The sequence below is a fragment of the Sceloporus undulatus genome, chromosome 9 (assembly GCF_019175285.1).
Source record: "Sceloporus undulatus isolate JIND9_A2432 ecotype Alabama chromosome 9, SceUnd_v1.1, whole genome shotgun sequence".
Taxonomy (NCBI): domain Eukaryota; kingdom Metazoa; phylum Chordata; class Lepidosauria; order Squamata; family Phrynosomatidae; genus Sceloporus; species Sceloporus undulatus.
The window spans coordinates 23510373-23523780 of record NC_056530.1 but is presented as its reverse complement, the minus strand read 5'-3'; the positions used below and the strand labels follow the sequence as shown (position 1 = coordinate 23523780).

Below are 13408 nucleotides of genomic sequence, written 5' to 3'. Positions count from 1 at the left end.
GGAAGGGATGGGCGTGTCCCATTGGGGCTTGATGGGCATGTGCCTGTGGCGTGTGCGCACTGCCCCAATGCGCCCTACCCGAGCCTCATTTATTTAAAATGGGGCTCAAGCATACATGCGAATTTGCTTTACGTGGGGGAGTCCTGAACGGATCCCCCACGTCAAGCAAGTGCTGCACTGTCACAATACTAACACTCAATAATTAAATGACATCAATAAGAAAAGTGATAAAGCTACATGGGCGCGTTACAGACGACGCCGATATTGCGTGGTAGGGTTGCCTTAGGTGCTATTCGGGTCGGAAGGGGCATCCCTCCCGGATGGCCCCTCACCTACTACGGACCGAGTCTGTACAAAAGTGTGGAAATCTATGTACACGGCGGCCTCCATTACATCACGAACGCGCCGCCTCCAAACGCGGGCAGTGGGACGTGACGTCCTTGCGCTGCGTGAGGGGCGCTTACAGCGTTTACTTTACGCCGCGCACTGAAGGAGCTCCGAAACCGCGCTCCTTCTGGAATTTGCGTCGCTGGCGTTAGCTTCAGACGGCTGCCCCCGCAGCGCAGAGAGAAAGGGCCCCAAGCGGCCCCTTTCACCTCCTCCCTGCGCCGCGCGGTCTGTCTTGGGGATTGAAGCCCCACGGACACCCCTTCCAGGCCGCGGGGAAGCAGCCTGGAAGGGCAGATCAGGGCCCTCAGCGGGCTGTCATGTCGGCCACTGAGTCCCGATCCGGCGGGTAAGGGGGAGGGTGCAGGGCGCCCCAAACGGGCGGTCTGTAACCCCATGGAGGACACTGGGATCCATATTAGGCAGGGACCATTTTGGCTAGGTCACAAGTGGGGGGGGATTCTACGGGTTTCTTGTCAAATGCTCCAGGTTTTCTGTCAGCGGCATCAGCCATTGTCCAGCCAGCTTCTTGTTTCTGATTCTTTCGGAGTGTGCCATAATTTAAGGTTCGAACTGGATGGAAAGGATGCTTAGGAGCATTGTGTGAATAGCCCCTGGTCCAAATCAGTGTTCCAAGTGTGAAACCAAGGCTTCGAAGACTCACTGGGGCTAACTAACAATAAACACCCTCTAGTTGCTTTTGGAATCCTTTGGTTCCAGTAGGCCTTCACAGGCAGACCAATTTTAATATGTCCTCCACCACCGACTGGGCAAACAGTAAGCCTTCAGTAGAATTGACCAGGAAGCGATCCGTCCATGAAGGTGGGGTCGGGTTATATTATTGCCTTGGCCACGGATACGCCTCTGTCCCATAGTGAAGGCCATCTGAGCGACATGACCTAAACAATCGCGTGCGGCCAGAGGCTAACTGGGATGGGCCAAAGCTATGCCAGGATACCATGAACTCTGAGCTTGCACTTTGCTTATCTTTGTCAAAATGGGCTCAAGTGGGGATGTTGGAGTGGCCCGGGACTAACAGCCTAGGAGTACTCTAACACCAAACCCTGAGGCCAGTTGTGTCCGCTCGTTAGGGAGTCTGATGGACAACAAGGGTGGGAGGTCTGCCAACCGAATCCCCAACTATCCTTGGTCACTCAGGCTAGGTACATACACTCACGTGGTCTGTTCAGGACCAGGTATCTTGGGAAAAGTAGGGGCATGAACAGACAGGCCAAAATAAAGCTGCTTCGGGTCACTTGGAGTATGCTGTTAACTGATGCTTGTGTCCTAAGAGGTCGGAAGCCATGCTAAAGCCACCATCGGTCCTAAGGCACTTAACGAGGATGGAAGCTGCACAAAGCTGCACTCCAGTCCTTAGGGCTGGAGTATGGCTTTAGCACAGCTTCCAGCTCTTAGCGAGACAGCATCATTTAAACAAAAAAGACAAACAACAGCTTATTACTATACTATTTTCCGGGATGAACCTAACAGGCTCTAAGTGGTTAAACTGTAAGCTAATTGTCCACAACTCATTTTAGCGACCCGACCTCAGAAGAGTCAAGGTGAGTGAGATGAGCACTTTTGCTGGTATTGAACTCAAAACTTATGGTTTGGTAAGTGGCTGGCAAGTACAGACATTAACCCACTGTGACAAAGAATGGGACATCCAAAGTTGACCTTTGAAGCAGTTTTATCTTGGTCCTGTTGTTTTGGGTCCTAGGATTGTTTCTTTAGACCCCCCCCTCCACCCCTAGCCCACTTCACCTTGCTGCACCATGGAAGAATACCTGGCTGGGAGGGACTGTGCCCAGTTATGACCAATGTTGTCTCACAGCCAGTGTTTCTATTAAAGCAATTCTCCCCTGCCATCTCTTCATCCCCCCCTACATTGATCCCTCTCACTCCCCTTGGCTGGACCGGAATCGGGGTGGGCGCACTGTATTTGGGAATATTAAGTTGTTGTGTTGGAGAGGGAAGGATAATAATACTAATGGATTTTATTCTGTATTGCATTTTTTACCCCTTGCTGAAGCTGCGTCGATCCAATTGGAGAGGCGGGATATAAAAAAATATCATTATCATTATTATTATTGTGGGTTCCCAATTCCTTCCCATTGTGTCCTCACTGCCTTGGATGGAAAGGATGGGCGTGGGAGAGATGTTTCCCATTGTGTCCCATTCCAGGGCAACGGGATGAGGAATGCACCTGTATTGAAGTAAACATGCCACCACCGGGCAAGACAGAAAGGCGGCAATGTGACTGTGTCAATGGGATGGCAGATATGATGCCGTTCCCTGGCTTCGTGCCAGTCTGAAGAAGGAATCCCATCCATCTCCCAAGCCACACCAGGCGCATTGGGGACGAAATAAAGAGGGGAAGGAGGGGGGTTGAATATCCCTTAATTTTCAAATACGTGGGGGGGGGGGTGTGTCCCAAGACAGTTACTCCGCAAATTTGGAGGGACGGACTATATATCTTTGCAGTGATGCCATCTTTCTCCTCCCAGGACCAGCAGACAGTCCTTAGAGGGACGTTAGGCGTTCTGGTAACTTCTCCATAGAGTTCTCTCTGGCAGTCTGGAAAACCTGGATCTTCCCCTGAGATCATGGCATTCCTGGGAGCGATTCTTGCCTGGAAAAGAAAGAGAAGAAGTACTTGTTGGTTGTTTTGACTTGACCATCTTCCCTTTTGAACACTGTAATATTCAAGGGCATTCTCCCAAAAAAATCACCTGATCAGTCACAGTATCCTTCAAACACCTCCTGCTGTAAACCCCATCTTTTATCTAGGATATCGAGGGCCGAAGCGGTATCCCTGCACGAGGAAAGACAACAGTTGTCACATCACTAAGTCCTTAGCCTGACAGAAAAGCTTGTATGTTTATATCCTATGTCTATCTTCATCAAGTAGAATGGAAACGACTGACCACTCTGTCCCCGAAAGAAGGAAGAGACACATCTTACTTAATGGTCATGTGGCCCTCTGTCATCGTCTTGTTAGGTCTCAGGATTTGTGCCGACAGGGAAATTTGAAAGAATGATATGAATTCGGTGACCCAGTTGTCTAGGCTTTCGTGTCTTCACGCGTTGGTCACAAGGTGCAATCATTCTAATTGCCAAAACCTGGGAGAAGGAAAAGCGCCCTGGGCTAAATCAAAGGAGAAGGAGCTCTTGTGCCCATCAGGACAAGGCTTCTGAAGAAGAGCTCTCCTTACCTTCATCTCAAGCTTTTTGTTTTCAGACACAAAGAAATCATGCGGTGGCCGACCAACTGATCATCAAGAGCTGGATTACAGTGTAAAGTCACACTCAGGTGACATAACCACGCAGGAGAGTAATTCAAAACAAACCCTGCAAGAGAAGAAATTCTACTGAGCTTTCAAACCCAGAAAGGGGAACTGAGGACCCCAGGGTTGTGTGTTGAGAGAGGAGAAGAAAAACACAGCATCTACCTTTCTCCTGTTTGGAGGACGTGCTCAAAAAAAACAAGTCAGGTGATTTCGGCTAAACCAGATGCGATACGCATAGCCGCTTCAGGGTGAAAACTGCGGGAAGCCATTGCACATGGCTGAAATCCGTTTTCATCTGTATGGGAGAAGAAAAAAGATTGTGGGAGGAATTAGTCTATGGCGCCCAGAAGATGGCATAGTGGTCTTCTTCTGGTGCTTACCTGCAGTGGTGCAAATGGTGGACCGTTGCAAATATTCGGTAAATTCCTCCTGGTTGACACAGCTGTAGAACAGAGAGTGACATTGTGAGTGATAGCCCAATGTTTAATTATTTGTTGATTATCTAATGAAAGGGCAAGGGCAGGAGGAGCCCTGAGTTGGCAGGGATGGTTTTCTCAACACTCAGAGGAGAAACAAGACAAAGGCGCACCTTTTGGGGGAACTCAGGGCACACCACAGCAATAGCATCTGAAATAATGGTACTTTCAGCCCCCCAGTTGAGAACATTTACTTTCGCAATCAGAAAAATTCATCAGATCATACTATGTTTTCTGTTGGACTGGCAGCTCTTATTGACCCATTGTCGACGAATCCAATTCGACATCAGACTCCTAGAAATAGACAGGGAAAGAAGTATTCAGTCCAAGCAGGGTGAATTTTGCCTTGGCCTGACCTAAATCCCAGAGTTCCCAGAGAAGTGGCAGTCAGACCTGGGAGAGTTGTGGGAACGCATGCGGGTGTTTGCTGATCTCCCTGGAGGCCTGTGAAGAGAAAAGGTGAAACACAGGGTTCAGTCGGGGGGAAGACAGGTATTGCCCTTCCTGAAGCATTTCTGTTCTGGTTTTAAATCACCTGTCTTCGGTCTTTGGAGACCTGTCTGTGGTGAATGCTTCATGGAACTCTAGACAGAAAGCAATGAGTTTGAGACAGCTCTAATAAGGACCCGTGTCTGTACAGCAACTATAAAACTCCTGGCGACTAATCATGTTTTCTGTGGACGGCAGCCATGAGTCTTGTCTCGCAGTGAAATGTCTGCAAAAGAGGAAGGTTACATTCATAAACTTTTCTACACCAATAAGATGCCTTCCTATTGAGCTGGAAGACAGACAGACTTTGAAAATCACTTCTAAACCAGCTTTGATTTCGATTACCTATCCAAGTCGGAACGAATCCAATTCGACATCAGACTCCACGAAATAACAGGGAAAGAAGTTATTCAGTCCAAGCAAGGGATGACTTTTGCTTGGCCCTGACCTAATCACCGTTCCCAGAGAAGGGGATCAGACCTGGGGGTTTGCTCTAAATCACATGCCATGTTGCTGCTTGATTTCTCCTGGAGCCTGTGAGGAAAAGGGACAAACAGAGGTTCCGGTCGGGGGGAAAGACAGGTATCCCTTCTGAAAGCCATTCTGTTCTGGTTTAATCACCTGTCTCTATGGCCTGTGCCTGTCTGTGGTTGAATTGCTTCCAGTGGCAGACTCTAAGACAGAAAAAGGCAGTATGGTTTCGACAGCTCTAATAAGGACCCGTGTCTGTAAGCAGCTCATAAATACTCACTGGGACGAAATATTGTTTTCTGTTGGACTGGCAGCCATTGAGTCATTGTCTCGCAGTGAAAGTCTGAAAAAGAGGAAGGTTACATTTATAAACATTTCCCCAGATACAGGCTTCCTATTGAGCTGGAGAAGACAGACCTTTGAAAAAAAACACTTCTAAAACTATGGTGCAAGCTGGATGTAGCGCAATCAAGAAAACATTCTGTTGTGGTTTTCAAACACGCAAAAGGTTGAATATACATAGTTATGACCTGTTCTGACTGCACAATGACTTGATCTTAGCCACAAATGAAACGAATTCATCAAGTAAGAGCCGGTCGTCTCTACACATGTATACTTCGGGGCGAATACGACGTGTACTGAGAAATTGGGAGATTTGGATTAACAAAATTAATAAAAGGAGGACAACCTTACAGAAAACCTGTTCAAATTCTTTAAACGTCCTTCCCATAGGAAGCTAGGCAAAGTCACACTCTCTCAGCCATAAGTCAGAAAGGCACAAAACCAGAACGGCCAAAGAGGGGGGCAGGAAATAATGGGTGGGGGCTTCATAGTAAGACCTGTGTTTCTTTGCTTTTCACAGAGAAGACTTCCTTGCTGTTTTGTGGAGTTTGCTCCCTGTTGCTGCGATTCTACGTTTCGTAAGGTACCTCAGCCGTCAGTGAGCCCTGTCTGACTTTTTCAACCACTGCAATGGAAAGAGAAAATGAGAGAAACCCCCCCCGTCCACCAGAATCGATTGCTTTCAGGGGGACTGTCCCCCAAAAGGCTCAAAGAGAACATACTCTGTAGGGTTGGTTTCTTTGTCCAGTCGACTCAGATGGGCTAACGCCGTCTCCTTTCTCGGATAGCTGAAAGGTAAAGGAAATAGAACATGAAAGGCAAAAGGAGGTAGGAAAGAAAGAAGAGAGCAGGTCCCTGGCCCTGATGCCAAGCTGTGACCTCCCGTCCTCCTTCTTACCTTGCTTACCCTCCTGGGGAAGACTGACTGCAGACTGGCAAGGAGAGGTCAGAGCTCTGGGCCCCAGGCTCAGGCATCTGCAGCCCTGGAGACTCCACTGCAAGCGGGCCTTCCTTACCTGGTTTGCAGAGGCTTCCTCCTCCTTGCTTTCGTGAGAGGGTTCGGGGGCTTCTTGGTTGGACCAGGATAAGTACACCAGGCAAAGAATTTTTGACCCCATTTCCCCTCTTCTAGAACCGGGAAAGAAAACCTTGGAAGTCATCAGCCACGAAACCTGGATGCTTTCAGAGGGGGACTGTCCCCCAAAAGGCTCAGAACAAGGAAAACTTACCTTTGACTGGACTTTCTCTCGCAAATACTGTAGAGTCAGAAGGGCTCTGGCCATTTCCCTGGGCCTTCTTCTTCAACCCACTGCAAGGAGAGGAAAAACAGCCAAGGAACTTGGGATGTCAGCCACACAGCCCCAAGCCCCCCCCCTCTGCTTTGCTCTCTCCCCCTCCCCCTCGGGACCCACTCAAGCAGGCATGGTGCCAAGTTAGCCTGGCCTCTGTCTGCTCACCTCAGAAGACCAGAGCTTCTGCTATGAAATCATATTGGAAATTGGGAATCTCCAGGGAGATGGAATCCAGAGCAAGGAACATTCTATTCTGGTTTATACCAGGCCCTGCTCCTCTGTTTTGGCCCTGTCTTGAAGGGCAGGTGGAGGAAGGGGTTCATGATGATGGTCCAAAACATATCGCAGAAATAAAAACAGTTTGGGACCACTTTAACTAGGCTCAATGCTAGGGAACTTTGACTTTTTAGTTTCTTCTTTGAGGTTCTCTGCAAATCCAAACAATGGGTTATTTATTGTGGCCCCAGAGCAATCGGGACTGTCTCGCAAAACTGTAGTTCCTAGAATCCCTTAGCATTGAGCCAAGGCAGTTAAAGCCGTCTCAGATTGGATTATGTCTGCAATGTGTTTTGGGACCCTAGGACTCTGGAGAGAAGGTTGGCATCCTGGCTCAGCCGTGAAAACCCACTGGGTGACTTTAGACAAGTCACACTCTCTCCGCTCAGAACATGGCAGTGGCAAATTTCTTCCAGAAAACCTGGCAAGAAAACCCTGAGATAGGTTTGCCTTAGGGTCACATAAGTCAGAAAGGACTTGGAGGCAAAACAAAAGCAACAACCCAATGACATCTAAGTATCTGGATTATTGTAGGGGTATTTGCACTCTTCTTTGTCAGGCTGCAGCTAAGGGATTTGTGACTTTTTCCCAGCAAAATCCATGAAGCAGGTGGGACCTGATCCTTCTGGGTTTTATTCTTCCAGCTGATGGTGCTTTGGATCTCTCTGGGGCATCCCTTTCTTTGGCTGAGGTGGCCTTCAACTGGGAGAGTTGCCCTGGAGGACCTAGACTAAAGGAAAAACCAGATAGTCACCAGTCTGCCTTGGAGAGGCAATTGCACTGGAAACGTGAGAATGCCCATGTCTTTGTCTCCTACGCGGAAGATGTTTTCTATGCATATCAACCACATATGGGTTTGGCACAGAATAAATTCACAGTTGCAGCATTGTCTGCACAGGAGATAGCCTTTTCAGTTGGGAGAAATATTGTTTTCTGAGCAGAAAAGGCTGCTTTGCAAATTTTATGTCGGAAAGGCTCCAAACTCCAAAGAGCCTTGTCAGGTCCGGACGCTTGGGACCTATTTCTGTCTGTACTTTCCATCCCTGATGCAGGTTTGATTTGTCTTTCAGGACCCGAAGCTTTGGTCGTGAGAGCAGCCCAATTCTCACCGACCAAACTGAAAGACATCATCAATGGGTTCGAACGACTTGTGAGAGCCAGCACTCGTTCAGCGACAAGGAAACTCAACTTGCTCGGAAACTCCAAGACCGGCAGGGCTCTGTCGTAAGCAACTCTTTCAGATACTCCACAATATATCCTAGGATTTCATAGCGGGATTGCCATGGAACATGACATGGAACCATAGAACTGCATTCAGTTCTGGGCACCACATTTTAAGAAAGCCATAGACATGTTGCCAGCATGCCATAATGCTTTGAGTGTTGGGCTATGAGTGTTGGGCTTGGAGACCAGAGTTCAAATCCCAGCTTGGTCATGAAACCCACTGGGAGACCTTGGGCAAGACACACTCTCTCAGCCTCAGGGAAGACAAAGATAAACCCCCTTTGATCAAATCTTACCAAGAAAACCCCATGAGAGGTTTGCCTTAGGGTTGCCGTAAGACAGAGACCAATTGGGGTGGATCCATAGAAGGACTACAAGGACGATAAGAAGTATGGAAAACAAAATATGTCCAATCTGATGGTGAGAAAACTGAGCGAGTGGCATGATGGCACCCTTTAAATGTCTCAAGGGCTGCTCAGGAAGGAAGGACCAGGTCTAAAAGTTTGAAGTTACAACAGGGCAAATTTTATCTAAACATTAGAAGGCGTTTCTTGGCAGTAAGAGTGGTTCAGCAATTGAACCAGTTGCCTAGAAAGGTGGTGGGATCTCCTCCGGTGGACATCTCCAAAAAGGGGGAGGATGGCTACCAGCTGAGGATGCAGTCTAATTGGACTTCTTGCATTGAGGACATGTAGAGTGAAAAGGTGGACTTGGTGGCTGTTGGGGTCCCCTTCCAACTCTAGGACTGCAACCATGTAGAGTGAAAGTGTCTTTAATTTCCTCTCCTAATCTTGCATCCTTTTTTCACCCACCCTTTCAGAGAACAATTTAATGAACTCATCGACTCCTTGACTGACCTGGACAGACAGATGCCTGCTGAGATATCAGAAGCCGTTCAGTTGCCATTCAGCATCACCGGGGGCATCACTGTGAAGGCTTTCTGGAATCTTGATAACTTTGGACAAAAATCACGGCGTGACTTTGAACGAATCTTTGAGGCCCTGGAAGATTATCTTGAGCCAACGCTAGAGACAGTGAGTTCCTTCGTAGAGCCTCTGCTCGATCCCTTCGGTCCTAAGATTCGTGAAATAGACCAGGAGATGAATGCGAGGATCGCTCAGACCATGGAGTCTCTGGACGGATATCTGCCCTTTTACATCAAGAGGGTGGGGGAAATCCAGGACAGTCTCCAGCCCTTGGCAGAAGAGGCTGGGAGGCAGTGCAGGCTGAAGATGGAGACCCTTAATGAGAACCTGAAGCCTTACCTTGACCCTCTCCTGAAGGAGGGCAGGGAATACGCAGATGCATTCACAGAATGGATGGACAGCTTTCTTTCCCTCCCCATATGATTTCCCTTGTGAGGAACAGAAGAGGGCAATTTAGTGGTCTTCTAAATGAAATTTGTGTGAAAGAGGGTGGTTGGATGTGGATAGTGGCAACCTAAATGGCTTCCCGTAGATCAGGCAATAAATGGCCACTTCCCAATGATGCTGTTCCAGTCTGCTATGTTGGGTGCCCCCATTTTCTATTCATTACCTTGCAGTTGTTGCATCCCCTCCAACATGTCACACACGAAAGCAGAGACGCACTGTGGCCAAGCGACCCCAGAGGGTGGTCAAGATGGCAAAAGGTATGCATGAGGAAGAATGCATACATTAGGAGAGGCTGCTGGAGCAGCTTGCTTTTGCCTGATCCGACTGGGAAGGACCAGATTCAGCCCTTGCCTTGCCTTTGCTGAGCTCAAGGCTGGTGAATTGTGAACAGCTGGGAATGAATCAACACAGGATCCTACGCCACACGCACAATTTTCTAAGGTTGGCTGCCAATATAGGTCCCATCAATACATGGCTGAAACTGTGGTTTCTTTCTGCCCCTAAATACATCCCTTTCCACATCCTTGCCATGGATCCCCTTTGCCCATTTCATGCCTTTTTCTCACCAATTTGGAGATCCTTCTGGAGAAATCCACAGTCCATTTGTATCATCTTTTGTGCTGTACTGTTCTGTTCTATACTGTATTTGTACGGTAAATAATGTGTCATCATCGGCAAACCTGTCCACCATTCACCTCCAGTTCCAGGTCATTTCTGAACATGTCGAAACACACAAACACACACACAGGCAGCAACCCCAAACACAGATCCCTTTGGGACCCCCGTGCCCACGCCATCCCTTTATCCTGAATGACACATGGGACTTGGTGAGTGCCCTATTCCTCCCACCCCAATGGGGGTCATTGCCCCACTGTCCCAACCTGAGAGCCAAAGACTACAAGCAGTGCCCATGTTAATGAATGACCAGAGCCAGAGGGAAGGTGGGGATGGCATGTGCCCTCCAAAGCCCTGCTGCTCACAGACATCCTTCAGTTCAGATCTGCCCAGGACCTTCCTCTCCGACACCATGAAGATCCTGGCTGTGGGGCTTGCTTTGGCCATTGCCATAGGTGAGTTTTGGGGTGAAGGAGGAATCCCCATGTGTCATTTTCAGAGCATAAGGTTTGGTGCAGACTGCCAGGGTATGATATATACTTCTCCTTTTCCACTCCGCCTGCCATGGTTGATGTGATGCAGATGATGAATGTAATGCTTCATGAAGTTTGTTCTTGAAAGAAGCAACTAGTAATTTTAACAATCTCCTTCTTGCTCTGAGAAAGTCTTTGAAAACCACACAGTAGTTTGGAGCCCATTTCCAATTCAGGACTTACTCTGCTTCAAGTTCGCAATAGTGGTTGCAAAACAACCATATGTCTTTTTGGGGGCAGAAAATGGCAGTTTCCACACAGAAGACATTTCTGTGCAGCTATTTCTATTTCTATTTCTATTGTTTTCTATGCAAATCAACCACATACAAATTTTGCACAGAACAAATTCCTCAATTGCAGCATTCTCTGCACAGAAAGTAGCATTTTCAATGTGGCAATATTATTTTCTGAGCAAAAAATCAATGAGGTTTTTTTGGGTGCAAAACAAAACCATGCAAATTTTGTGCAGGATGCATCCCAAAGAGCCTTGTCAGTTCAGGATCGTTCTCCATCAAGGTTTCTCAGGACTCAAAAAGACTGTTTTAGAACCACGTTTGGGAATATCTTTGACTGTACTTTCCATCCCTAAAGTGGGTTCGCTTTGTCTTCCAGGACCTGAAGCTTTGGGCGTTAGAGCAAACCAACCCTTTCCGTCGCCCTCATTGCATGTATTATTCTATGGGATTTCAGGACTCATGATCGACGGCTACGTTAAATTGACAAAGAAACTTGAAATGGTCACAAAGTCTGATGCCGGCAAGGCTGTGTCGTAAGCGAATCTACTTGATAACTCCACAATATATGTAACTGCTTTATGTTGAAGTCAGACAAATGGACCATCTGGGATGGAATGGTCCCCGTAAGATTTAGGCAACCAGTGATTTAGGACTACAATAGCCATCAGCCCCTGAAAGTCTGGCCATCAGCCAGCATTTATAACTCTCTTTCCCAATTGGGAGAAGCTATGGACTCACAAGGGAGTAAAGAAACCACCTTTTGAGGGATTCCCAGGAGAGTTCCTTCTTTCTCTTGTCCCATCCATGATCCATTCCTTCCTTGCAAGATATTCATTCCCCCATATATCTCTTACTCTCCTCCGCTCCTGAGTCTTTCTCTTCATCAGGGATTGGCATGTGATTTTTTAAAAAGGAACTATTGACTACAGTATAGTCATGACCCAATTCACTCCCCAGGTTTTGCAGTCCGGACATTTTAACTAGCCGAGTTACTTGTTATTGAGAAGTTACTCTCACTGCTCTATTGCACCACTGGAGGATGCAGAGAGGGCTCTCTGGTTCCCCCTAATGGCCAGTTCAGAGATTGTACCTTGGAAATTCTGGGGGAAATGCCACGGACATTGCAAAACAATCCATCCTATCTGCAGCGTGTAGCAACCGGTCCTTCTCTCGCCCCCATTACTCACTCTAGCCCCAGGAATGAGTAAGAGTCAGACAATCCGTTCTCATTCCCCTGAAAAAGAGTGATTTGATTTAGTATGACCATTATCAGGCGCGAAAGATGGAGGGGTGACATGAAGACATCCTTTTAATATCTCAAGATCTTTCTCTCTGCCCCAGAGAGAAGGGGTCCAGCTTGCTCTCTGCTGCCCAAAAGTGTAGGACCAGGTCTCAGGGTTTGGAGTGACTATGAAAGGCCTTTAATTCTCTTTTCCAACTTTGCACCCTTTATTTCCACCCAGGGATCAATTTGAGAAACTCCTTGAGCCCTTCAGTGACCTGGAGAGAGGCTCTGCAATCCCTGCAGAGCTCTCAGAAGCAATTGCGTTGGTTTCCGGGGTCCTCTGGGGCATCCCAGCGAAGGGCTACAGGACTTTCCAGGACGTGGAAAGACATTCGCCTGCCAACCTTGAACACGTTGTGGACGTCCTATCTGCGTATCTTGAGCCAACGCTAGTGAAAACACATTCTTATGCAGAGCCTCTGCTCACTCCCCTCACTGAAAAGATTTTGGAACTAGACCAGGAGATGGACAAGAGGATCTCTCAGGCCATGGAGTCGCTGGACGGACAGCTGTCCTTTTACGTCAAGAGGATGGAGGAAATTGGGGATGGTCTCCAACCCTTAGTGGAAGAGGTCAGTAAGCAGTTCAGGCTGGGCCTGGAGACCCTCAACAAGAATGCAAAGCCTTACCTTGACCCTTTCCTTGAGGAGAGCAAGAAATATGCAGATTCTTTCAGGGAATGGGTGGAAGCCCCCTTGTACCCTGCAGAAGAATCATGATTTCCCCGGCCAGGAACAGAAGAGGGCAAGTTGGTGGGTTGGTCAATGGGAATTCAAGTGAAAGGAATCGGCTGGAGCCACATGAATGGGGGCAACTTCAGTGGCTTCCTCTGGATCAGGCAATAAATGTCCGGTTCCCAAATGGTGCCACTTCAGTCTGTTTTGTTGGGTGCCCCTCATTTCTTATCAATTGCATTGATTTCGTTGCACACACTCTAAACTTTGACATGGAACCAGGGACATGTTGTGGCTAAACAACCTCAAAGTGGGGTCAAGATGGCAAATGTTAAGAATAGGGGGAAATATATAAGCTAGGAGAGGCTGGACCAGTTTGCTTTCCTAGCCCCTGCGTCTCCTCTTCCTCTTGCTGAGTTAACTGCTGATGAACCGATTGAATGCA

At 47.9% G+C, this 13408-nt stretch overlaps 1 protein-coding gene across 1 annotated transcript; it reads left to right on the top strand.

Annotated features, from left to right (window-relative positions):
* Positions 1 to 10473: 10473 nt before the first annotated feature.
* Positions 10474 to 13150, top strand: LOC121915566. The gene is made up of 3 exons (XM_042439900.1): positions 10474 to 10690; positions 11381 to 11537; positions 12468 to 13150. The coding sequence occupies exons 1-3, from the start codon at positions 10474 to 10476 to the stop codon at positions 13006 to 13008; spliced, it is 915 nt and encodes a 304-aa protein (XP_042295834.1). The 3' UTR covers positions 13009 to 13150.
* Positions 13151 to 13408: the final 258 nt, after the last annotated feature.